This window comes from Panthera tigris, chromosome E2, assembly GCF_018350195.1.
Source record: "Panthera tigris isolate Pti1 chromosome E2, P.tigris_Pti1_mat1.1, whole genome shotgun sequence".
NCBI lineage: Eukaryota > Metazoa > Chordata > Mammalia > Carnivora > Felidae > Panthera > Panthera tigris.
In genome coordinates this window covers 1,071,750-1,097,146 of record NC_056674.1, presented here as the reverse complement: position 1 = coordinate 1,097,146, position 25,397 = coordinate 1,071,750, and the positions used below count along the sequence as shown (strand labels likewise).

The 25,397-nt window shown below is 42.5% G+C and overlaps 1 protein-coding gene across 2 annotated transcripts; it reads left to right on the top strand.

Moving 5' to 3' along the window:
- The first annotated feature begins 6,562 nt into the window (after positions 1–6,562).
- On the top strand, positions 6,563–18,578 carry LOC102951793 (zinc finger protein 211). 2 transcript variants are annotated; one of them, XM_042969507.1, is made up of 4 exons: positions 6,563–7,424; positions 7,981–8,019; positions 8,857–8,983; positions 16,485–18,578. In XM_042969507.1, the coding sequence occupies exons 1-4, from the start codon at positions 7,392–7,394 to the stop codon at positions 17,951–17,953; spliced, it is 1,668 nt and encodes a 555-aa protein (XP_042825441.1). In that variant the 5' UTR covers positions 6,563–7,391; the 3' UTR covers positions 17,954–18,578. The 2 variants fall into 2 exon arrangements, with proteins under 2 accessions (XP_042825441.1, XP_042825442.1); XM_042969508.1 differs by lacking the exon at positions 6,563–7,424 and adding an exon at positions 7,528–7,588.
- The last annotated feature ends 6,819 nt before the right edge of the window (positions 18,579–25,397 follow it).

Sequence of the window (25,397 nt, the reverse complement as noted above, 5' to 3'; positions counted from 1 at the left end):
TGGCTTCTGATCTGTGCCATATGTGGTCATGATTCTCCCTATCCAAAAATATTAAAAATATACACATAATTATTTGACTTACAGTATTTGGCATTCTTTAATTTAGGATCTTGTCTTTAAAGCTCTCTGATGTGTGAGGTCAATGTTTACCTCTATTTTACCAACCAAACCTCAATTTTTTTAATTGATATAAGTTATCGTCACAAATAATTAAATTTTAGTTGACCTTATGTGTGTTTGTTTATGTGTGTGCATGAGGGTTTATAAATATCCTGCTATGTTTTGTTGAACTAACTATAGATTTCTATATCACTGAAAGGTGCTGCTAATACAATTTATCTTTGTGAGAGAAAATTCTCTGCATTGCATGATTTAAATGTACTCATTTTTATTGCCCAAATGCCATGAAATTTTTAGAATTTAGATTACTGTTTAATGGGTATTGTATAAATAAGATACATGCTTTATGAATCAGATTGTTTACAGTTTTCAGTTTTCTCTCTCAATCTACAGTCTCTGCTATTTTAGTTTGATATATTTTTTTAAATGTTTATTTACTTTTGAGAGAGAGGGAGAGCGCGAGCAGGGGAGGAACAGAGAGAGAGACACATAATCTGAAGCAGGCTCCAGGCTCTGAACTGTCAGCACAGAACCCCACACGGGGTTCTCCAGCCCTCAGACCACAAGATCATGACCTGAGCCGAAGTCAGACACTTAACCGACTGAGCCACCCAGGCACCTCTGGTTGGTTTTTTATGTATATTTATTTATTTTGAGAGAGAGAGAGAGAGAGAGAGAGAGAGAGAGAGAGCATGAGCAGGAGAGTGGCGCAGAGAGAGAGAGAGAGAGAGAGAGAGAGAGAATCCCAAGCAGGCTCCACTGTGTCAGGACAGAGCTGACGTTGGACTCAATCTCATGAACCATGAGATCATGGCCTGAGCCGAAATCAAGAGTCACATGCCCAACCAACTGAGCCACCCAGGCACTGCAGTTTGATTTTAATATATTAAGAATTTTTACTTTTGTCTCATCATTCCACACAATTCTTTAATTTTAGTGCTACTTTGCAAAGTTGTAATTACTCATATTCACAATAATCTCCATTCTTGTTTTAAAGATAATATTCCTGAGATGCCTGGGTGGCTCAGTCAGTTAAGAATCCAAATATTGGTTTCAGCTCAGGTCATGATCTCGCGGTTTGTGAGTTCAAGCCCCACGTTGGGCTCTGCCCTGGCAGCACAGAGCCTGCTTGAGATTCTCTCTCTCTCTCTCTCTCTCTCTCTCTCTCTCTCTCCCTATGCCCCTCCCCTACTTGTGCTGTCTCTGTCTCTCTCAAAATAAATAAATAAACTTAAAAAAAGATAATATTCCTGTAGACATGAAATCTGTTGATTTCTGATTTTTTCTAGCGACTATGTGTATCATAAGCTATGCTATTAAATCTAATAATGTTTTCTATAATTCTGTACTTTTTCTGGATTACACAATCATCTCAAATCTTGACATGAACACTTAAAGTTTTCATTTACAGGAACATCATCTCGCAGTTACTCTCATTTCAACATGGAAATATCACAATAAGAAATTAGCAAGTCAGCTTACTGGTAGCTGGCATGCTGGTCTGTCCCCAGTCCACTTGAGAATATCACTATATTTCAACATTCAGTACTGAACTATCTGTGCATTTCTGAGAGAAAGAAATGTTCTTCAAGAGGATCTCTCCTTAAATATTGTTAAATTTACTATTTTCTTATTTTCTTTTGTGTTTATGCATTTTTATCATTGACTAAAGATGCTTTTATTTGATGTAACACACTGGCCATCCTTAGATCTCCTCCAAAGCAGAGCAGTTTTGTGTGCCACACAGAGAGTTTTCTTTTTTTTCTTTTTTTAATGTTTATTTATTTTGAGAGAGAGAAAGTGTCAGAGGGGGAGGGGCAGAGAGAAAGGGAGAGAGAGAGAATCCCAAGCAGGTTCTGTGCTCTGAGCACAAAGCCTGACGCAGGGCTCGATCTCCCAAACCGTGAGGTCATGACCTGAGCCAAAATCAAGAGTCGGTGCTTAACTGACTGAGCCACCCAGGCGCCCCCAGAGTTTCATTAAGGTAGACTTTCCACATTTCAATATTGGGACGTTTTTTGTAACAAGATAGATTCTTCTCTTATTTTGGAAGATGTGGTTATCTAAAAAACATATCTGAATAACTGGCTGAGCTTAGAAGGGCCTGTAGATTAGGTCTACAGATGGCACAGTGCCCATGTCTCTGTATTTCTGAATATGGAACTCACTTGAATCTGTGACTCCAAAATTTAATAAAACACTTACAAATATTTTAAGAATAAAATACTGGAACAAGAAAAACAATGAATTAAAATGTACTGTCTTAGAATGAAACATGAGTGGGAAAAATTCATGAAATTATTGTTGGCAGGAAAAATTTATGAAAGCTGCTTTATATAGCTGTTTTATGGTGCAAAATGTCTCTTATACTCAAGAAGAGAAGAGTGTAATAAACCCCATAAAAGAATTATGAGGCTCAAAAATGAAATATTGACTCATAGCCTTCCCATTTAATCTATATCTCACCCATGTTCCTCTGATGGATTATGGAAAATCCCAGGCATGTCATTATACACAATAATAAATAATTATTAATATATCTTTAAAACATGGAATTCATTCCTGAGCAGAATATGTATATGATTTTAACACCTGCAAAAATAACAATAACATCAAATACACAGTCACATTTCACACTTTCCCAATTTTGTCAAAAGAAATATGTTTTAAAGATTTAGACCATTAGAATCAGGATTTCAACTTTGTCCCTGAATGGCATTTACCTGTTTTGTCTTTTAGGCCTCTCTTAATTAATATCTCTCCCTCTTTTATTTTCCTTACTTTTTCATTTTTATGAAGAATATGGATCATCTGTTTAGAATCATTTGCATCATTCTAGCTAATTGTGCCAATTTGATTTTGTCTCACATATTTTCTTAAATTGCCAATAAATGCATAATTAGCTCTAGAGGATAATCAAATTCAGGTTCAGCTTTTCCTCAAGGATACTTGCAGGGCGGTGCAGTGTCCTCATTGTCCACAACTGGGTGCCATTATGACAAGCTGTAACCCCTTCTGTGACGTAAGGACTGATGAACATGTCCATGTGTATAAGCAACTGTCAATATCAATTTCCCACCAGCCTGGCATCCATTGGCTTCAGCTGCTATCTGGTGATCATTCCGCAGATCTATTACCATATTAGAAGAAGGAAAATGTTAATATCCTATTACTACTTCTGCATTTTCATTTATTTTTTTAAAGTTTTTATTCAAACTCCAGTCAGTTATTATACAATGGAATATTAGTTTCAGGTGTACGATACAGTGATTCAACCCTTCCTATAACACCCGGTGCTCATCGCAGTAAGTGCACTCCTTAATCATTTTCATTTAGAATTCTCCACAGAGAATTTTTCCTCATCCTCTCTTTGATTACCCTGGGACAATTCATACTGAAAGGATAGGAGAAATGATTCGTATTTCCCCTCCCTTTTTTTCCGGCTCACCGAATAACTAGTCAGTTCCTTAACTTTCTCAAAGCTTAACCACTGTGGCTTTCTATCATTAGAAGTAGGTGGATTTTTTTTTTAATTTTTTTCAACGTTTTTTATTTATTTTGGGGGCAGAGAGAGACAGAGCATGAACGGGGGAGGGGCAGAGAGAGAGGGAGACACAGAATCGGAAACAGGCTCCAGGCTCCGAGCCATCAGCCCAGAGCCTGACGCGGGGCTCGAACTCACGGACCGCGAGATCGTGACCTGGCTGAAGTCGGACGCTTAACCGACTGCGCCACCCAGGCGCCCCAGTAGGTGGATATTTAAAAGACTTGCTGTGTTTAAATCTTGTCCAGGTACTTTTCTTCAACGCTCAATGGGTGGGATTTGCTTAATTTGTGTGGAGTGGGATTCTTTTCAAGCTGAATCCTGTGTCATCCTCACCTTAACGTGACTCTGGTCATATGAGAGACTTTCCTTATGTCCTGGTTTGAACAGATGTTCCATCTCAAACAGTTTCTGCCCTAAATCTGGAATTGGCAATTTTTAAATAGACACTAATCTTTTAGTGAGGAACTGCATTTGGAGAACATAGCTTAAGTAACTGGGATGCTAATTACTCAGGAAAGATTACTCATCTGTAGATCTGTTTAATGAAAAGAGATAGAATATACAAACATGGTTTGAATCCAATATCGGGCCACTTAATGTTTACTCTTCCAAACAAATTTAAAATTACATAATTTTTACCTAAATTACTTTCCTTTTAATTTACTTTCCCTCTTTGATCAAAGCATCAGTTCTTTCTTAAATAATATGCTTACTTATTAATATAAATATGAATATCAATATTTTATTAAAATATGATTATGAGGGGCACCTGGATGGCTCAATCAGTTGAGTGTCTGACTTCGGCTCAGGTCATGACCTCATCGTTCATGAGTTCAAGCCCCACATAGGGCATGCTGTTGTCAGCTCAGAGCCTGCTTTGGATCCTTTGTCCCCCTCTCTCTCTGCACCGCCCCCTCCACCAAAGTAAATAAATAAATTAAAAAAAAATGTTTTTAATGTTTATTTATTTTTGAGAGAGAAAGACAGAGCATGAGCGGGGGAGGGGCAGAGAGAAGGGAGACACAGAATCTGAAGCAGCTCCAGGCTCTGAGCTGTCAGCACAGAGCCCGAGGCGGGGCTTGAACTCACCAACTGTGAGATCTTGACCTGAGCCAAAGCTGGTCGCTTAATGGACTGAGCCACCCAGGCGCCCCAATAAACTTTTTTTAAAGTGTACTTTTTAATGTACTTGAAGTATTAATATTTTGTTCAGATGGATTATAAATTTATTACACGGTCTGCTTTATGTATCTTGTCTCACATTTGTCATTGAATTTGATTGTTTCAATTTCATTTTGATATAATATGTAAAAGTATTTGTATTCGTCCAAAAGTCAAACCTATAACTAAATTCAGTCATGTCTAGTTTTGATTTATGTCCCTTCATACTATTTCATCTCTGCCCCTCTATATCATCATTCTTATGTTTCTAATTCATTCTTTAAGTTTTAATGCAGTTGTATAAATAATGTGTATATACTTATTTATATTCTTATTCCTTCACAGTCATCAAAATAATTGTAGAATACTAAAAACCCTCTAACCCACCTGCCCTTTTTCCCTTACAAATATGTCCTGCAGGTAACTTCAGACATGGTGGAAATAATCTTCATTTGATTTACGGCTCTAAGGAAATATATTGTATGAATGGTTCATTTATTCAAACAGCCTCCTTTATAGGGACACTTAAATTGATTCTACTATAAACCTTAACCACCATACCCATAAGCACATATTCTTAAAATCCATTTAAAGTAAGAAAATGTATTACTGAAAGAGGGGAAATATGTGTGTTACATAGTAAAACAGTAGATATAGCTGAGCAGAAACATGTTTGTTGTTGTTGTTATTGTTTTATCTTTATCCATTCATTTCTGTCTCAAATTAAAATCAGTATCTTCTGGATATGAAGGTGCTGGACATGCCAACTTGGAGATGGGAATTATCTTCCTCAGACTGGAACTGGGATGCTGGGAAGTTCTGCCCTCCTTTGCCTTTATAACTTCACTTTGCTCACTGGATACAAGTTGAGACCACAGCTCAGATTGTCAACCAACTAGTCTTAGCCAACAAGACTAAGAGCCAAAGACTGACTCTTTTCTCCAGAAGGATCTCACAGACAACGGCAGCTTTTGGATTGAAATATTTCCTGGATGATGCTGGATGTAAACCTGTGTTTTATTTACAGAGTGTCCAGAGGGGTTTCTCTCAGAATGACCCGCCTTCTGAGTGGCTTTTATTGTCTTTCTTCCATTTTGACTTTAATTGTGAATCCAAAGCAGTGGCTGGTGGACACCTCTGTGCCGACAGCTTTATGTTTCCCAGCATTCAGCCCCTTTGTGCTCATTAGCAGTGACACCCATGTCTCTGTGTTCTTCTTTGACTTCTGCACCAGAAATTTTTTTCCTAATCCAGTTAAACTCTTCTGACTTCTGCAAGTGGATCAATTATATCTATATCTATATCTATATCTATATCTATATCTATCTATATAATTAGGTGATTATCAGGTACAAAGTATTCTTCTAGAATCAATGATATAATGGTAAACAAGAACAACTTGTTAACTAAGCAAAGCAAGCCTCAGGTTTATGCACAAGGTATGACAACTTGTAGGAATACATAGGAATGCATAGGCACACAGAGGGGGTGTATCCACGTGCAAACGGAATTCTAAAAGGATACCATCCTGCAAACATTGCGTTTCTCCAGGAGGTAGAATTATCATAGACTTTCCACTTTTATTTTATAAATGTACATACAGTAGTGCTCCTTAATAAACAATAGTTAATTTTTTATTTTATGCATTAATAATGTAAATGTGTATCGGGGGAAATGTGCATGTATAAAAGTTTTATGTTTTGTAGATAAAAGTGTTTCTCATTGAGTTGGGCACAAGCACTGACTAACAGGAAGAAGGGACCAAGGACCAGAGGCCCAGAGCCCACTAGGATAACCGGCTTCAGAGCTGCCCAGTACCCTTCCTCTTTTTTTCTCTGTCCTGGTCCTGTGTGTCCTTTTGGTTTTTGTCCCTGACCCAAGCCAGTGAAGCTCACAAAAATGACCTTCCCACCTCAGGCTGCAGGCATGTAAAGAGCAGTAAGATAATGTTTACTCGCTTCCAGCTACCAGCGATGATCACTAGAGTTGCCTTCATAGAGTCTGAAATAACGTGGAAACACTTCAGGGATCGGTAGCCCTGACCTTAAAGTGCAGTTAACACTCCCAGGAATTGGCCTGCCACTGTTAAGAAGAAATGAAGTCGCTCCTCGACCTTAGAAGTATAGGGGGGTGTCACTTCCCAGAGGCCTCGCGACGCCGCTGGACCCCTTCTCCGAGACTTTCTGGGGCTCGGCAACCCCTGCCGTTGGGACTACATAACCCTGAAAACTCTGCTTTGAACGGCAGCGGCAATAACCCAATGAAAGTGCAGAAAAGGGACACTTCCGGCAGGGCGTAGCGCCTTGAGGCGGGGCTTCCGCCTTTTCCGTGGCGGTCGTTTTAGCGGTTCTGGGGTCTCCGGGCTCGGTCGGAAGGTGCGGAACACCGGCTTGGGACCCAGGCGACCGACACAGGAGGCACGAGAGGAGGCTTCGTCCCCGCTGTACGGAGGCTGGTCTGGGGTCGGGGACTTCGCTGCCCGCGAGCCCGGCCTGGACACTGCGGAGCCCGCGACCGTCCGGGTCGCTCAGCTGTCATCCCTTCACTTCGCCCACAGAGTCCGATGGCGGCGGCCGCGCGCAGGGACCCGGCTGAGGTAAACGCGCGGCCCCCGGACCCTCCCCGCCCCCCCCCCCAACCCAGACCCTCCAGACCCGAGCGCGGGGCTCCTGCTCGCGTCCCTGCGGCCCGGGTCCCCGTGTCCGGGCGGGGGAGGCGCTCGCGGGCGGGGGCCCCGTGTCTGAGCGCCGGCGTGACGGGGTGCGGGAGCGGGCTGCCGGGGAAGGGCTGCAGGGGGTTTGAACGGAAACACCCGGAAACCTGGGGTCCATCCTGCTGCCGCAGGAGACGGTTCGGGTTGAGCCGCACCTGCAGTGGCGGGCTGTGGGGTTGAAGCTCCTTTCCTAGAGCCCCGAGAGCAATGGAGAATCGCGAGGAAAAGAGAGACGTGGGTTCGAGATGTTCTCCAACGTCTGCTCGGTAGAACGGGTTGTAGGGGGCGAGGAGGGCACTGAGGCAGAGGGAGGTCTTTTTCCGAGGACACGCAGCCGGCGAGAGGCAGCCCAGAAGCCGACCAGTCAGCCCGGGATAGAAAGCCCCCCCCCGGAAAATCGCCAGGGTTCCGTCCCTCAAAGACTCGCCTCTTCCCACAGGTTTCCGTGGTTGCAGAAGTGCTTTGGGAGCCTCCACAGGTAAGTGCAGGTGTATCAGTCCCTCACTGGCCCTGCCGCACATTTGGTCCAGATCTGTGGCGTCCTGTGACTCTTCACCTGCCGTTCCCCCAGCCCTTGGGTTGGGGACCCTGAAGAATACTAGCTCAGGGTGGCGCCTAGGCCGGGGTTTATATGGTGGGATTCCCACCCGGGGCCATCCAAGGAAAGAGATGCGGAAGCTCATTACGAAACAGGTGTCAGGATGTGGAACTGCTTGGGGGTGAGGCTCCGGGAATTAGGCTCCTCCTTTCTTTCTGGTGAGAGCCAAGCGTGGCAGGCCGCCAGTCGAGCTTGGAATGACTGCCTGCGAAGTTAGACATCTATCTGGAGGAGATGGAAGGTCTGGCATCCAATCTAGGTCTTAACACACTCCAGGGGCGCCTGGGTGGCTCGGTCGGTTGAGCGTCCGACTTCCGCTCAGGTCACGATCTCGCGGTCCGTGAGTTCGAGCCCCGCGTCGGGCTCTGTGCTGATGGCTCAGAGCCTGGAGCCTGTTTCAGATTCTTTGTCTCCCTCTCTCTCTCTGCCCCTCCCCCGTTCATACTCTGTCTCTCTCTGTCTCAAAAATAAATAAACGTTAAAAAAAAATTAAAAACAAAAAAAACACTCCAGCTGGTTACAGAGTGGGGCGCAGAGTGAACACAGCGATTAGTGGGAGTATAAGGAAGAAGCAGACAGCAGTGATCCCAGAGTCTGGTATCTCGTCTCATTGTGGATCTTGGGAGGAGGGTGAACATGGGATAAATGTGTGGGGATGGGGATTACGGGTCTTCAGGAGCGAGGCCGTTTGTGGTTCATCTGTCTCTATCTTGGCAGGGAAGTGTTACTTTTGAGGACGTGGCCCTATATTTCTCCTGGGAGGAGTGGGATCTCCTGGATGAGGATCAGAGATGCCTGTACCACGATGTGATGCTGGAGAACTTTGCGCTCACATCCTCACTAGGTAAGGTCCTCACGCCCACCCCTGTGCCGTAGGCGGGGCCCTGCCTTTCTCCCTTCTAAGCGCAGCTTGGTCTCGCATCTGAACGATGGGTACTGGGCCTTCCTGATTCCCTGGCTGGGTGCTGTGGTTACTAGAGCTGGACTGAGTGCATACCCATTTCTCTTCCTTTATTGCCCCAATACCTGCTGCTTTAAACCCTCACAGGGAAGGATTCAGGATCAGTAGGGTTTTTTTTTTGTCTTTTTTAATTTTTTTAACGTTTATTTATTTTTGAGACAGAGAGAGACAGAGCATGAACTGGGGAGGGGCAGAGAGAGAGGGAGACACAGAATCGGAAGCTGGCTCCAGGCTCTGAGCCATCAGCCCAGAGCCTGACGCGGGGCTCGAACTCACGGACCGTGAGATCGTGACCTGAGCTGAAGTCGGACGCTTAACCGACTGAGTCACCCAGGCGCCCCTGGGATCAGTAGTTTTGACGGTAGCCTCATGGATCTTCCCCATTGAATGGTCTAGAATGGTCTTGGCCTCCTTGTGGAAAATTGGTTGACCATATGTGCAAGAGTTTATTTCTGGAGTGTTTATTCCATTGGACTCTATTTGTCTCTATGCCAGTATCACACTGTTTTGACTACTGTAGCTTTGCAGTAAAATTTTAATTAAGAAATATGACTCTGTCAGCTTTAGTCTTTTTTAAGATTGTTTTGGCTGTTTGGTGTCCTTGAGATTTTTTTTTCTTTTTTGTTTATTTTGAAAAGTTTTTATTTATTTATTTGAGAGAGAGAGAGTTAGGGTGTGAATGGGGGAGGGGCAGAGAGAGGGGGAGAGAGAATCCCAAGTAAGCTCCGTGCTGTCAGCACAGAGTCCCGTGCCGGGCTCAAAGTCACAAACCGTGAGATCATGACCTGAGCTGAAATCAAGAGTCAGAAACTTAACTGAGCCACCCAGGCATCGCTCCATGTGAATTTTTCCATTACTGCAAAAAAAATTGGAATTTTGATAGGGATTGCATTGACTCTGTAGATGGTTCTGAGTAGTATTTGACATCTTAACAGTAATAAATCTTTAATCCATAAATATGGATGTATTCCCATTTGTTAATATTTTCTTTAATTTCTTTTACCAGTGTTTTGTACTTTATTGTGTTCAAATTTTTTACTTCCTTGGTTTAATTTCTAAGTATGTTATTCTTTTGATACTATTATAAGTGGAATTGTTTTCTTAGTATCCTTTTTAGATTGTTTATTGTTAGTGTATAGAAATACAGCTGGATTTTTTTTATGTTCTATTTGTGTCCTGTTGTTTTGTTGAATTCATTTATTCTGAACATTTTTTAAACCTTTAGGCCTAGTTTTCTGTGTATAATGTATTCATAAGCAAAGATAATTTTACTTCTTCCTTTCCTTTTGGATGACTTTCCTCTTTTTTTTCCCCTTCTGTCTAGAACTTCCAATACCATTTTGTATAATTTTCTTCTTCCTGATCTTGGAGGAAAAGCGTTCACCATATTAGCCATGGGTTTTAATCTTTTGCTTTTATTATGGTAAGGTAGTTTTCTTCTGTTCTTAGTTTGCTGACTGTTTGCATCGTCAAAGGGTGTTAAAATTTTGATAGATGCTTTTTGTGCATCAGTTGAGATGATCATATAATTTCCTCATTCTGTAATAGGATGTATTTTAATGATTAATTTTCGTATGTTGAACCATCCTTGCATTCTAGAAATAAGTCCCAGTAGGTTGTGGTGTATAATCCTTTACTGTGGCTGCTGAATTCAGTTTGCTAGTATTTTGTTAATGATTTTTTTTGCATTGATGAATCAATTATATTGGTCTGTAGTTTCCTTGTAGTGACTTTGTCTGTTTTTGATAAAGATAGGTGTTATTTCTTCATTAAGTGGTTGGTAGAACTCACCAGTGAAGCCATCAAGTCCAGGACTTTTCTTTGTCAGGAGGTTTTTGCTTAGTGATTCAGTCTCCTTACTAGTACTCTTTTATAATCTATTTTATTCCTGTTGAACTGGTAATAATATCCCCTTGATAATTTTTTATTTTACTATTTTCAGTCTTCCTTTTTTTTCTTTCTTTTTTGCCATTCTAGGGTAAAGTTTGTCAACTTTTAAAGATTTTATTTATTTAGTTAGTTATTTTTTTTAAGTTCATTTTATTTATTTTGAGAGAGAGAGTGGGGGAGGGGTGGAGAGCGAGGGAGAGAAAAGGTCCCAAGCAGGTTTCTTGTTGTCAGTACAGAGCCCAATTCGGGGCTTGATCTCATGAACTATGAGATCAGGACCTGAGCCAAAATCAAGAGTCAGATGCTTAACCAACTGACCCACCCAGGCGCCCCTTAGATTTTATTTTTAAGTAATCTCTAAACCCAGCATGGAGCTCAAACTCACAACCCTGAGGTCAGGAGTCACTTGCTCCACCTGAGCCAGTCACGTGCCCCATTTGTCAATTTTGATAGCTTTGAAAGAACCAGCTTTCAGTTTTGTCAATTTTTTTTTCTTTCGTGTGTTTCTTATCTCTATTTATCTCAGCTCTAATCTTTATTATTTCTTTTTTTTTCTGCTAGCATTGGGTTTCTTTGCTCTTTTTGTAGATCTTTAAGTTGTAAAGTTAGGCTGTTGATTTGAGATCTTTTTTTTTTTTTTAAGTGTATTTTTTTGAGAGAGAGAGCATGTGAGCTAGTGGGGGAGGGGCAGAGAGAGATGGAGAGAGAGAGACAGAGTCAGAAGCAGGCTCCAGGCTCCGAGTTGTCAGCACAGAACCTGACACAGGGCTTGAACCCACAAGCTGTGAGATCACGACCTGAGCCAAAGTGGGATGCTTAACCAACTGAGCCACCCAGGTGCCCCTTTCTGCTTTTTTAATATAAGTGTTTGTAGCTATAAATTTCCCTCTTAGTGCTGCTTTTGCTGCTTCACATAATTTTTGCTAATACTGTGTTTCCATTTTCATTTGTCTCTGCATATTTTCTGATTTCCCTTGTGATTCTTCTTTGACCCATTGGTTGTTTAAAAATGATTTAATTTCCATAGCTTAGTGAATTTTCCAGTTTTACTTCAGTTTTTGATTTCTAACTTTATCCCATTGTGGTTGAAAAGATGCTTTGTGTGATTTCTGTCTTTTTAAATCCAATGACACTTAATTTGCAGCTGAGCATATGGTTTATCCTGCAAAATGCCCCCTGTGCAGTTGAGAAGAATGTATATTCTATCGCTCTTGGGTAGTGCATTCTGTATATTCTGCTAGATCTAGTTGGTTTATGGTGTTGTTCACGTCCTCTATCTCCTTACTTCTGTGTGTTTATTCTATATTATCGAGAGTGGGCATTAATGTCTCAAACTATTATTTTAGAACTGTCTATTTCTCTTGTCAAGTGTCAGTTTTTGCTTCATAGGTTTTGATGGTCTGTAATTTAAAAGAGATCTTTATTTGGTCATAGGTACATAAATGTTTATAATTGTTACATATTTGTGTTTTATTTTCTTTAAAAAATGTTTTTTAATGTTCACTTACTTTTGAGAGAGAGCGAGAAAGAGACAGAGGTGTGAGCGGGGGAGGGGCAGAGAGAGGGAGACAGAATCCGGAGCAGGCTTCGTGCTCTGTGCTGCATCTCAGCAGGCAGCGCTCTGTGCTGACACGTGGCTCGAACTCACAGACCGTGAGATCATGACCTGAGCCGAAGTCAGACGCTTAACCAACTGAACCACCCAGGAGCCCCTATTATATTTTCTTACGTATTGAATCTTTAATTAATACAGTGTCTTTCTTTGTCTTATAACCATTTTCGATGTAAAGTCTCTATTTCTGGTATTGGTATAGCCACCCCTACTGTCTTTGGATTACTGTTCACATGGAATATGTTTTTCCAAGGTTTCACTTTCAACTTTTATTCATGTCTTTGGGTATAAAGTGGGTGTCTTACGAGCAGCATATAGTTGGATCGTGTTCTTATCCATTCTACCAATTTTGTCTTTTGTTTGCAGAGTGTAATCTATTTAGATTTATAGTAATTACTGATGAGGAGGGACCTCTGTCGTTCTGCTGTTTGTTTTCTGTATGCCTTATAGCTTTTTTGTCCCTCATTTCCTGCATTACTCTCTTTTCTGTTCAGATGATTTTTTTGTAGTGAAATATTTTAAGTTGGGTGTTTTGTGTGTGTGTGTGTGTGTGTGTGTGTGTGTGTGTGTGTGTGTGTACTTTCTGGATCTCTCTCTCTCTCTCTCTCTCTTTTAGTTAACCATGGGATTATATCTAATGTGCTAAAATTATAACACAGAGTATGAATTTATGTCAGCTTAGCTTCAATCATATTTTTTAAAATTCTTCTTCTATACAGATTTGTCCCTGGTAGTTGTTGATGTCACAGAATTACATCTTCATATGTTGTATGTCCAAAAATTTAGAGCAGTAATTATTATGTATGGATTAATCTCTTAAATGTCAAGTTACAACACAATTAGCTTTTGTAATTGTCTGTATTTAATTTAACAGAGATCTTGATTTGGTCAGATGGCTTTGAGTTACCATCTAGTGTCCTTTCATTTCAACCTGAAGGACCACCTCTAGCATTTCTTGCAGGACACATCTAGTAGTAAAGAACTCCCTTGGCTTTTATGTATCTGCAAGGTCTCAATTACTGTGTCATTTTTGGAGGATGTTTTGCTGGTTATAGAATTCTGGTTGACCATTTTTTTATTTCAACACTTGAATATAGCAACCCACTGCCTCTGGCCTCAGTGGATTCTGATTAGAAATTTGATCATCTTGTTGGCGATCCCTTGTATGTGATAATCGCTTCTATATTGCTGCTTTTAAGATTCTCTCTTTGCCTTTGGCTTTTGATACTTTGTTTATAATGAGCCAAGTGTGAGCCTTAGAGTTTATCCTGGTCGGAGTTCACTGAGCCTCTCAGATGTTAATATTTGTCTCTTCCGTCAGATTTGGGAAGTTTTCAGGGATTATTTCTTCAAATAAGCTCTGTGTCCTTTCTTTTCTCTCTTTTTCTTCTAGACCAATGCATTGCATATATTGGTCTAGTGATGGCATCCCACAGGATCTTTTGTTCTGTTCACTCCTGGTCGATGCTTTTTCTTTCTTTTCCTCAGATTCACTATCTTCAGGTTCACTGATTGTTTCTTCTGCCTACTCAGAGCTGCTTTTGTATCCCTCTAGTGACTTCTTTCATTCAGTTATTCTACTTTTAAGTCCCAGAATATCTTTTTGATTGTTTTTTATGTTCCCTATCTCTATTAATATTTCTGTTTTGGTCATGCAACATTTTCTTGACTTTGTCCACATTTTTTTTTTTTTTTTTTTTTTGTTTAGCTCTTTGAGCATCTTTTAGACAGTTGTTTTGAAGTCTTTGTCTAATTGTGGCACCTGGGTGGCTCAGTCGGTTAAGCATCCGACTTTGCCTCAGGTCATGATCTTGTGGTTCGTGGGCTCAAGCTCTGTGTCAGGCGCTGTGCTGACAGTTCAGAGCCTGGAGCCTGCTTTGGATTCTGTGTCTCCATCTTTCTCTGCCTTTCCCCTGCTTGTGTGTGCTTGCGCGCGCTCTCTCTCTCTCTCTCTCTCTCTCTCTCTCTCTCTCTCTCTCTGTCAAAAGTAAATAATAAAAACATCAAAAAAATTAAAGTCTTTGTCTAATAAGTACACAATGTGGTCTTTCTCAAGGACAATTTCTCTTGAATTTTTTTTCCCTTAGAATGTGCTAAACTTTCCTGTTGCTTTGTATGTCATGTGATTTGTTATTGTTGTTAAAAACTGGACATTTGGAGGTTGCTTTTTGTTTGTTTAATGGTTGTGGGGTGTCTGTGCTGGAGATCAGTCTGAGGTATAAACTTAAGGTCTTCTCTGTTTTTTTCTGAGACTGTGCCTTTCCCTGGGCATGTCTGATGATTTTCTGTATTCCCCCATATATGTGATTGATTTTGAACATCCTAGTCCATGAATTTTTGCTTCCCAAAAGGGGAATGAGAGCAACATGATGAAGGGAGGGGAGTAGAGGGGATAGATGTCTGTCCTTTAAATCCCCTGTAAAATCATTTTAGCCAGTGAGGGAGAGGCTTTGCAACAATGGCTGCCCATCTGTCGTCGCACCTCCAGTCATTAGAAGCAGTTTGGGCACAGATCTGTGGTGCCTGGAGGAAGGGGTCCCTGTTGCCCACCCTGGCTCTAGCAAGCTGTTGCAGAATATGTGTATGGCTGCCTGCTCTTGGGCTCAGAGCTGGAGGAGTTGGGAGGTGGATAACCTATACAATGCTCAGAGCTGGGATTGAGCAATTAAAGCAACTTAGCGTATTGTAAGCCTTCAGTAGACTCTAGAGTTGCAATATAGTTATATCAGATTGATTCTGTCAATGCCTTTGTGGTCCAGTGAAGAGACAGGTTCCTGGTGCTTGTTGTCCCACCATCTTCCCTCTAGCTGGGCCTGCAGGTACTGTTTGTAGTATCTTTCCTGTGACCGGCTGTGTGCCGAGTTGTTCCAGGCCAGTATTGGCCACTGACCCGTCCTGTCTTTCCCTTAGGATTTGGATCCTCCAGGTCTCTTACTCAGCTGGGGCTGGGGGAGGAGTCCTCTGTGCTTCCCAGGATGGACATAGCTCCAGTCTCCATGAGATGGGCCCAGAGAGGGCCTGACTCAGTTGAATGACAGCTGGGGGAGAGTGTGATATCAGAGCTGTGTTCAGATGACACCAGGAACCTATCGTATGTGACTTGTGTTTTGGGGCCACAACTCACTTCCATCTCACCATCTCCATTCTTGACCTTCGCTGATGTCAGTTTTAAAAATGTTTTATTTATTTTTGAGAGAGACAGAGTGCGAGTGGGGGAGGGGCAGAGAGAGAGGGAGACACAGAATCCGAAGCAGGGCTCCAGACTCTGAGCTGTCAGCACAGAGCCCGACGTGGGGCTCGAACTCACGAGCTGTGAGATCATGACCTGAACTGAAGTCAGACTGACTGAGCCACCCAGGCGCCCCTGCTGATGTCATTTTTATTCTTTCTTCAGTCCTGGGCTAATGCCCACTTCTCTGGACCTTTTTTCTCACTCATTCTTCACACTCGTCTCTCCACAGTGCTTTCCAGCATTGTCGTATTCTACAGTATGCATATATCTTTTAATAATTCTTGAAAACCAGTTACTTTCTTACAGTCATATTTTCCTACATATGGACATAGACCTCTGCACAGCATCACGTGTCCCCAGTAGATGTAATCCAGCTAAAACATTGACAGTAGAACAAGTTGTAGAACGTGTTTCACCCCTGGCCCAACCCTTTCCTTATATGCTGTGCCTAGTGAGGCCCTCCCAATTCTGCGACCTTGGCATTCCAGTAGTGCAAAGCAGCTGTGTCCAAAACCTAATCCCAACTTCCTTTGCCTGAAAAGAGTTCTATATTCTGGTTCTTTAGTGTGTCAGATGTACCTTTGTGATGGGTCTTCCTCCTTCCCAGTAATGTCAACTTGTACTTCATCAGAACACTTCTGTGCTTTCAGGTTGTGGGCACGGAGTGGACGATGAGGATGTACCTTTGGAAGAGAGCATTTCTGTAGGAGTGTCACAGATCAGGACTCTTGAGGCAGATTCATCTCCCCAGGAGGCCCAGCCCTTTGAGATGCACGGCCCGATCTTGAGAAACATTCTGCGCTTGGCTGAGCACCAGGAAACTTATCCTGGGGAAAAACCATATACATGTGGGAAACAATTCTGTTTAGCTGCCAACCTTCAACAGTACGAGGGGCAGCACACTAGAGAGGTTCCCTTCAGAAGTTCTGTGGACAGAGCCTCGTTTATAAAGAGCTGTACAGTCCATGTGTCAGAGAAGCCCCTTACCTGTGAGGAGACAGGGAAGGACTTCTTAACCAGCATGGGATTTCTCCAACAACAGGTCACTCACACTGGGGAGAAGCTGAACAACGAGTGCGAGGCTGTCTTTCACAATGGAAAAAGTCGTCACCACTGTGGAGAATGCAAGAAAGCCTTCAGCCGCACAGACACACTTGCTCAGGATCAGAGAGTCCTCACTAGAGAAGGGCTTTATGAATGTGGCAAATGTGGAAAAGCCTGTACCCGAAGATGTAACCTCATCCAGCACCAGAAAGTCCACACTGGAGAAAGACCTTATGAATGCAGTGAATGTGGGAAATTCTTTACCTACTACTCCAGTTTCATTATACATCGGAGGGTTCACACCGGAGAAAGGCCCTATGAGTGCAGTGAATGTGGGAAATCCTTTAGCCAAAGCTACAGCCTCAATAGCCATAGGAAAGTTCACACTGGAGAGAAACCTTATGAGTGCAGGGAATGTGGAAAATCCTTCAGTCAAAGGTCCAACCTCATTCAACATCAGAGAGTTCACACTGGAGAAAGGCCTTATGAGTGCAGTGAATGTGGGAAGTCCTTTAGCCAAAACTTCAGTCTCATTTACCACAGGAGGGTTCACACCGGAGAAAGGCCTCATCAGTGCGGCGAATGTGGGAAATCCTTTAGCCGAAGCTCCAGCCTCATTCACCACAGAAGACTTCACACTGGAGAAAGGCCTTATGAGTGCACTAAATGTGGGAAATCCTTTAAGCAAAGTTCCAGCTTCAGTTCACATCGGAAAGTCCACACAGGAGAAAGGCCTTATGAGTGTGGGGAATGTGGAAAATCTTTTAGCCATAGCTCCAACCTCAAGAACCACTGGAGAGTTCACACTGGAGAAAGGCCTATTGAGTGCAGTGAGTGTGGAAAGTCCTTTAGCTGTAAATCTAACCTTGTCAAACACCTGAGAGTCCACACTGGAGAAAGGCCTTACGAGTGTGGGGAATGCGGAAAATCCTTTAGCCAAAGCTCCAGCCTCATTCAACACCGGAGAGTTCACACTGGCAAGAGGCCTACTGAGTGCAGAGAATGTGGGAAATCCTTTAGCTCCAAATCTGACTTCATTCAACACCAGAGATTCCATACTAGAGAAAGGCCTTAGGTGTACAGAGACATGTGGTTTCCTTTTAGAGAATTGCACTGGAGGAGGGAAGTTGTGAAGAAGCCGTCTGGCAAATTTAAGCCTATATGTCTGAAAATTCATAGTGGGGCGATCCAAGTATGTGAGAATCTCTAAGGAGCTGTGTTACACTTTCTAACCTGTCCAGGGCTCTTGCCAGATTTATGTCACTGCCGGTTTCTGTGGCAGAGTTTTGTCCTGTCTACCGCTCGGCAGGTTCACACAGTGTGCATCAGTTACCACCACAGTGTGCTCGGGGAAGCTCCCCCCTTTGCTGGAGGAAATCATGATTAGTCTTAGCCCTTATAGGGTCTTCATTCTCTTCTCTTGTAGAAGTTAGGGCACGGCCCTGACCCAGTTTGGGCCCAGTGGACCCAATCTGAGTTCTGCCAGTAACTTGCCGAGAAGGACTGCATTTTCAATGTGTTAGTTTTGTGTGACACTCACCTTGGATTTTCCTATCTTCCAAGTCACCAACCTGGGAATTCCCTGCCTCATACTGCTTTGGATTTTGCAATAATGAAGACATTATTGCTGGGGTGCCCGGGTGGCTCAGTCGGTTAAGCGTCCGACTTTGACTCAGGTCATGATCTCGTGGTTCGTGAGTTCGAGCCCCACGTCGGGCTCTGTGCTGACAGTTCAGAGCCTGGAGCCTGCTTCGGATTCTGTGTCTCCCTCTCTCTCTGCCCCTCCCCTGCTCATGCTCTGTCTCTCTTATGTCTCAAAACTAAATAAAACATTTAAAAAAAAAAAGACACTATTGCTTAAGCCACCTTTGATCTTGGGGTTCTATGCACTGCGTGAGGTGATTTGAAAACACCTGGGCTCTGCCAGCATTAAGGAGTGAACCGCTTTCGTGGGGTTCCCAGTACTTTGTGTGCCTCAGAGATGACAGTTTGATGAAAGAATATAGCTCTCTTTCCAGCTTTGGCCTAATTTATGCTGTTGCCCAAGGTCTCCTAGGAAAGACTGCAGGGCCTTGTCTTAATTTGGGGACTGGGTATCGAGATTTTTTGGTGGGCTCAGAACACTGAAGAGTCAGGAAGTTCACAGCATCCAGTGCTTCTGAGAACAACATGAATTGTTTTTTCTTTTTCACGGTGGATGTCCCATAATGCTCAGTGTTGATGGAATTCTCTGCCCCAGTCCTACAAAGGAGCCATGTGCCCTGATACCCAGAATTCACTAGGCTAGTGTCATGGTAAGAATACAGGGCCCTGGGGCAACTGTAATTGGTATAGAAACACTGCAGTGGAGGGGACTGCAGCTAAGTAGACAGGACATGCCCCTTCTCAAATTGTATCAGAATGCTCCGATGACTGTGAATCTGCAGTGTTAGTGTGCACAAATCCTCAGGACCTCCAGGTACATGCATCTTTGCAGCTGAGGTCTTTGTCAAAGAAAATCTTGGTTTTGTGGATTCCCATAGGCGTTCTGGTACGTTCACCTAAAGGCCATTTCTATGCAGATAGGAAAATAGGCATACAGAGAAAGGAGATCCCTTAATCTGTTGATGTGGCTCTGTGACTGAGCCGGCATTCTTGTTGACTCAGGTGGAATAGATTTAACTGCTCATAAATATTTGCTACCACTGAAGGCAAATCTGCTTTTCCAAGGTCATCAGGCAAGAGATAGAGTCAACATAGGGCCGCCAAACCTAATTTTATGAAAAAGTGGAAGATCTAAGGGTGGTTTTTTTAAAACTCTTTTGTAGAACTTTATTCAGGTATAGTTGACATGCAATATATTGCACCTATTTGAGGTGTACAGTTAAGTTTTGACATACGCATAAACCCACAGAACCTCATCATAATCATAATGAACATGTCCATCACCCCTAATGTACCTCATGTTTCTGATCTGTCTTTCCCCTGTTCAGGCAACCACTGACTTCCCTTCATTTATAATAAATTAGTTTGTATTTTCTAGGATTTTCTATTATCTGAGTCATAAAATGTTTTTTTTTCTTGTTTGATTTATGATTTGTAATTATTTTGAGATTCTTCAGTGATGCTTATGTAAGTATTTCACTCTTTTTATTGCTGTGTAACATCTTTTCTATGGATATACCATTTGTTTATCCATTCATCTTTCAGGAGTCTTTTAGGTACCTCGTTTTAGCTATTGAAAATAAAACTGCTGGAACATTTGTATGTATGTATGTATGTATTTTTCACTTCTCTTGTGTTAGTCACTCAAAGTAAAATGCCTGAGTCAAAGGGTAAGTGAATGTTTAACTTATAAAGAAACCGCCAGACTGATCTAAAATGATCGTTTGCTTTTGCATACCTACCAGGAGTGCATGAGAGTCCCAGTTCTTTCACATCCTTGCCAGTACGTGGTATCAGTCTTTTCGTTCAGTCTTTGGAATTTACCCATTTAATAAGCAAGCAGTAATTTTAATTGCATTTCCTTAAGGATTTATGATGTTGAACATTTTTCTCTTGTATTTATTTGCAATCTGTAGATCTTCTTGATAAAATGTCTGTTTGTATCTTTTGCTTGTTTTTGTTCCTTGGGTGCTTTCCTGCTGTATACAATGTAATGGCCACCACCCCCCCCCCCCCCCCCACACACACACACTTTTTAAGTTTAATCTGCACTATTTACATATTCTCCAACATATTCTTCAATCTAGGCTTTCAATAATACAGCGTAGTCCTGGTTCGCAGTGTCTTTCAAGTTCTCTGGGGTGAGTACTCCCACTGTGGCTGATTTCAGACCGCCAGTGTGATGTCACCGAGCACAGTCGGGGAGAGTTGCTAGAGGTGCAGCATTGTTTCCGCCATCCTGAGCCAGCGGCCGCATGTAACCTGTAGAGCACTGATGATAATAAAACACAGTAAAACGATTTAGGAATCGACAAGTTTGGAAGACTTGGTTTTGTTTTTTTTTTAATTTTTTTTCAACATTTTTTATTTATTTTTGGGACAGAGAGAGACATAGCATGAACGGGGGAGGGGTGGAGAGAGAGGGAGACACAGAATCGGAAACAGGCTCCAGGCTCCGAGCCATCAGCCCAGAGCCTGACGCGGGGCTCGAACTCACGGACCGCGAGATCGTGACCTGGCTGAAGTCGGACGCTTAACCGACTGCGCCACCCAGGCGCCCCTGGAAGACTTGTTTAATAGAGGTGTCGTTGGCAACACATAAACCACACATAGTTCAGAGTATACTTTAATGTTTTGATACATGCTTAACATCCCTAAAACCAAACATTTCATTGGAAACATAACGGAAGATGTATCATATTGACAATAGTGCAGTTAGATACTTCAAGAAACAAAACAAAGCAGGAAAGATATTTGAAGTACAGGAAATTCTTGGAAAAAAGTCAAACTTTGAAAATGTTTTCTCACAAAGGATCAGAAAGAATGCAAATTAACAGTTGAGATGCAATTTGCCAACGGTTTATTTCAGGGTCAAAGCCTGTTTTTATTCTAAACCCTCTGGAAGTTTGTATGTTCTTGTTGACAGAAAAACTGTAAGTAATCCAATGTAATTCTCAGCTTCGGGTTCTATAAAATGATTGGAGAATTTCAACAAATTTAAAAACATTCAGAGGAAATGTTTATAGTTTAAAGTGTTACTATGCTCCCCACATTCTCGATTTTATCACCCATATTTAACTGAGGAGCAGACCTTAGCCCCTAATTTCTAAAGTTTTACAGTGCATATAAACTTAAGGTTTATTGCAGTCTCTCACGTTTCAGTTGTCTATATTTGGTATGTTTTGTAACAAGAAGAAGTACAAGTAGCACTGATGTTTGGAGAAGATAATAGTCTGTTGTCCCCTTAACCTCCGGCACAGGGGTGGAGCTCAGGGAACAAATCTTTCTAGCTATAATCGCGGCTCTCTGCAGGCATCTGGCAGGGGTGAAATGTATTTGTGTGATGATCCTCATGTATTTGAATGAAAATTTTAAAGTAAGTTCAAAGATGAAATAAGAACGAAAGGAAGGGGGTAGACGAGTCAATAGGCAAAACAACAATTGAATCAACTAAATAAGAGAAAATAAACTGGTAAGGGGCCAGAAATCATTTTGAAGATCTACCAAAAAATATATTTAATATACAAATTAGATACGGTTCATTGACTTGGAGTAGGAAGTAAGCAATTTTGTTTACATCTGAGAAAGCACAGTAGATACTTAAGAGTCCTCAGGGGTGGGGGGGCAGGGTAGCTCAGTCGGCCGAGGGTCTGACTTTGGCTCAGGTCATGATCTCAGGGTTTGTGAGTTTGACACTCACATTGGGCTCTGTGCTGTCAGCGCAGAACCTGCTTTAAATCCTCGGTCTCCCTCGCTGTCTGTCCCTTCCCCGCTCATGCTCACTAATTCGTCCTCTCTCTCTCTCTTCAAAAATAAACGTTAAAAAGGGGCTCCTGGGTGGCTCAGTCAGTTAGGTGTCTAACTTCAGGTTGGTCATGATCTTGCAGTATGTGGGTTTGGGCCCCGCATCAGGCTCTGTGCTGACAGCCTGGAGCCTGCTTCAGATTCTCTCTCTGTCTCTCTCTCTCTGCCCCTCTCCTGCTCTCTCTCTCAAACTAAACATTAACTTTGTTTTAATTAATAAAAATAAATTCAGATATAATTCACACCAAAAAAAAAAAAAAAAAAGCCTGTTTAAAGTGTAGTTCAGGGGTGCCTGGGTGGCTCAGTTGGTTACATGTCTGACTTCGGCTGAGGTCATGATCTCACAGTTCGTGGCTTCGAGCCCCATGTCAGGCTCTGTGCTGACCGCTCAGGGCCTGGAGCCTGTTTCAGATTCTGTGTCTCCCTCTCTCTCTGACCCTCCCCCACTCACACTCTGTCTCTCTCTGTCTCTCAAAAATGAATAAATGTTAAAAAGTAATAAATTATAAATTATAAAAGAATCCTCAAAGGTAGGGCATCTGGGTGGCTTAGTTAAACATCTGATTTGATCTCCACTCAGGTCTTGATCTCAGGGTCACGAGTTCAAGCCCTGCGTCGGACTCAGCACTGGGCATGAAGCCTACTGTAAAAAAAAAAGAATGATCAGAGGAATGGCAGCTCATGGTAGGTTACTGCTACCTTGGTCCCATCCATTAAAGCCCCTATACTCACGTAATTGAAATGAATGAAGCCATTCAGTTGTCCACTGGCAAATGTTTTGCCATTCTCTATATCCTATTCAGTGTCTATTTCAACAACCTTTCAATCACATCCACCCAGAAAGGTGAATTCAACAGTTAATCACTTTCAAAGGAGCACGATACACCTTTACTCAGTTGCCCATGGGATATCTTAGAAGTTCAACCATCACACATCACCAATACTGGCAGAACTCTAATTGGACTCGGCTGTCCCCAGGCACCCATTTATAGCACTACGCTGAGGACCTGCTCCTGTGAGGGAGCATACTAGACACACAGGACATGCAAATAATCATTGTTGCACTTACAGAAGTAGATGGACTGTTGCCCTCCCCCATAAAGTTCAGGGTCATGCCACCTCAGTGGAAGTCCTGGATTCATCTAGTGTGCCTAAGAGCCACTCTCTTCCTGACATAGTTACAAGGCAACTCCCAATTTTGTCAGTTTGGATCAGTCTCAAGCCAAACCTAGTGAAACCTAGGAATGCCTTTGGGCATTCCTTGTTCCTCTTCTTTCATCCGTCCTTGTCGGTCTTGCCCCAGCCCTGATTGGGATGGAGGCCAGGTCAAGGCTCGAGTTTTTATTGTGACAAATGATCATCTCACCATCAAATGCCCCTCTGGCTATCTGTCAGAGTTATTTGGTACCTTGATAAATGTTGATTTGCTTAGCCTACGCCACAAGCTTTGCCAAATATTCCTGGCTATAAAGGATACTTAATTTCTAATGCCTGTGATAATCTCACTCAAAGTAGAGAGATCGTGGCTCCAGGACTTACACCCACAACAGTGTGAATAGCAGAGTGGCCGAGAAAGACTAAAACTGGACTTACCTGACAAGAAATCCCACTAAGGAATGCAGGTTCCCTCCAACCACACAGTCACCCAGTCCACACTAAGCCAACGTGGTCCGTGTGCTCTCAATGCCTTTAGTTATAGCGCTCGCACAGAACAAATGCTATTGCCCGGCCTTCTGGCTTCTCATAGTTTGGCTATACCTACTTGGGATACATAATAGCATGTCCCTGGAACACTGCAGGCCATGAGCAGACTCCATCTGGCAATGCAACAGCCATCTAGCTATATTTTGGCACACTGACACCCATAGTTAAATGGCTTTTTAAACACCACTGCCATAGCCAACCACTAGTTAGCACCCTAATTTTGTTCCCATCACACTGGCAAAATTCTGTATAGCAGGACATGTCATAAGTTTCCCTCTCAACTACCTGGCCATGTTGAAGCCTATTCAGATGATCTTAAAGAAACTTTGGCCATAGCACTATCCACAACCTATTGACCTATTTGGCTGGACACATTTCCAAATCTAAACCTCGATTGTTCTGGCCTTCCCTTTAAAAACTAACTCCAAGGACGCCTGGGTGGCTCAGTTGGTTAAATGTCCAACTTGATCTTTGGCTCAAGTCATGCTCTGTGTCAGGCTCTACACTGACAGCATGGATCCTGCTTGGGATTCTCTCTCTCTCTCTCTCTCTCTCTCTCTCTCTCTCTCTCTCTCCCTCCCTCCCTGCCTCCCTCCCTCCCGCTTGTGCTTGCTTGCTCTCTCCCTCTCTCTCAAAAATAAATAAATAAATAAATGTAAAAAAAAAAAAAGAAAAGAAAAGAAACAACTCCCAACTAGTCAGGATGATCACTATAATGTCCCGACCAAAATGCTTCCTGACAGCATAGAAATTCTTGGTTCTCAGGTCAAATGCTAAGACCAAGATTGTAGCTCCAAGGACCATTTTTCCAAATATGCCTCACTTCTGTAGGCATATTTGCTCCACCTCAGACTTCTCTTAATTTGACCTGCCCCATCACCATTTGGGGGCTAAACATCACCTTTTGACCTTCTTCCAAAAAAAAAATGTTCTGGGTCTTGATTGTGGTTGTAGTTACACGAATCTACCCATGTGATAAAATCACACAGAAACACACACACACACACACACACACACACACACACACACACACACATACATGTAAAATGATAACTCTGAAAAAGGTCTGAAGATTGAACCAATGTCCAGTTCCTGGGTTTGACATAAAGATCATGTCAGATGTTACCAGGGGGAAACTAAGCAAAAGGTAGTCTGCACTGTATTTGCGACTTCTCATGAATCTATAATTATTTCAAAATAAAACATTTAAAAAAATCATGTGTTTGTCTTGCTGAATCTCTCCCACAACTTCCCAGAATAGTCAGAATAAAATCCAAATTTCTAGTCATAGCCTACAAAACCATGTTTATCTGCCCCTTTCCCCTCATCCCTCCATCCATCACTCTCTTCCTTTACTGGCCCTACTG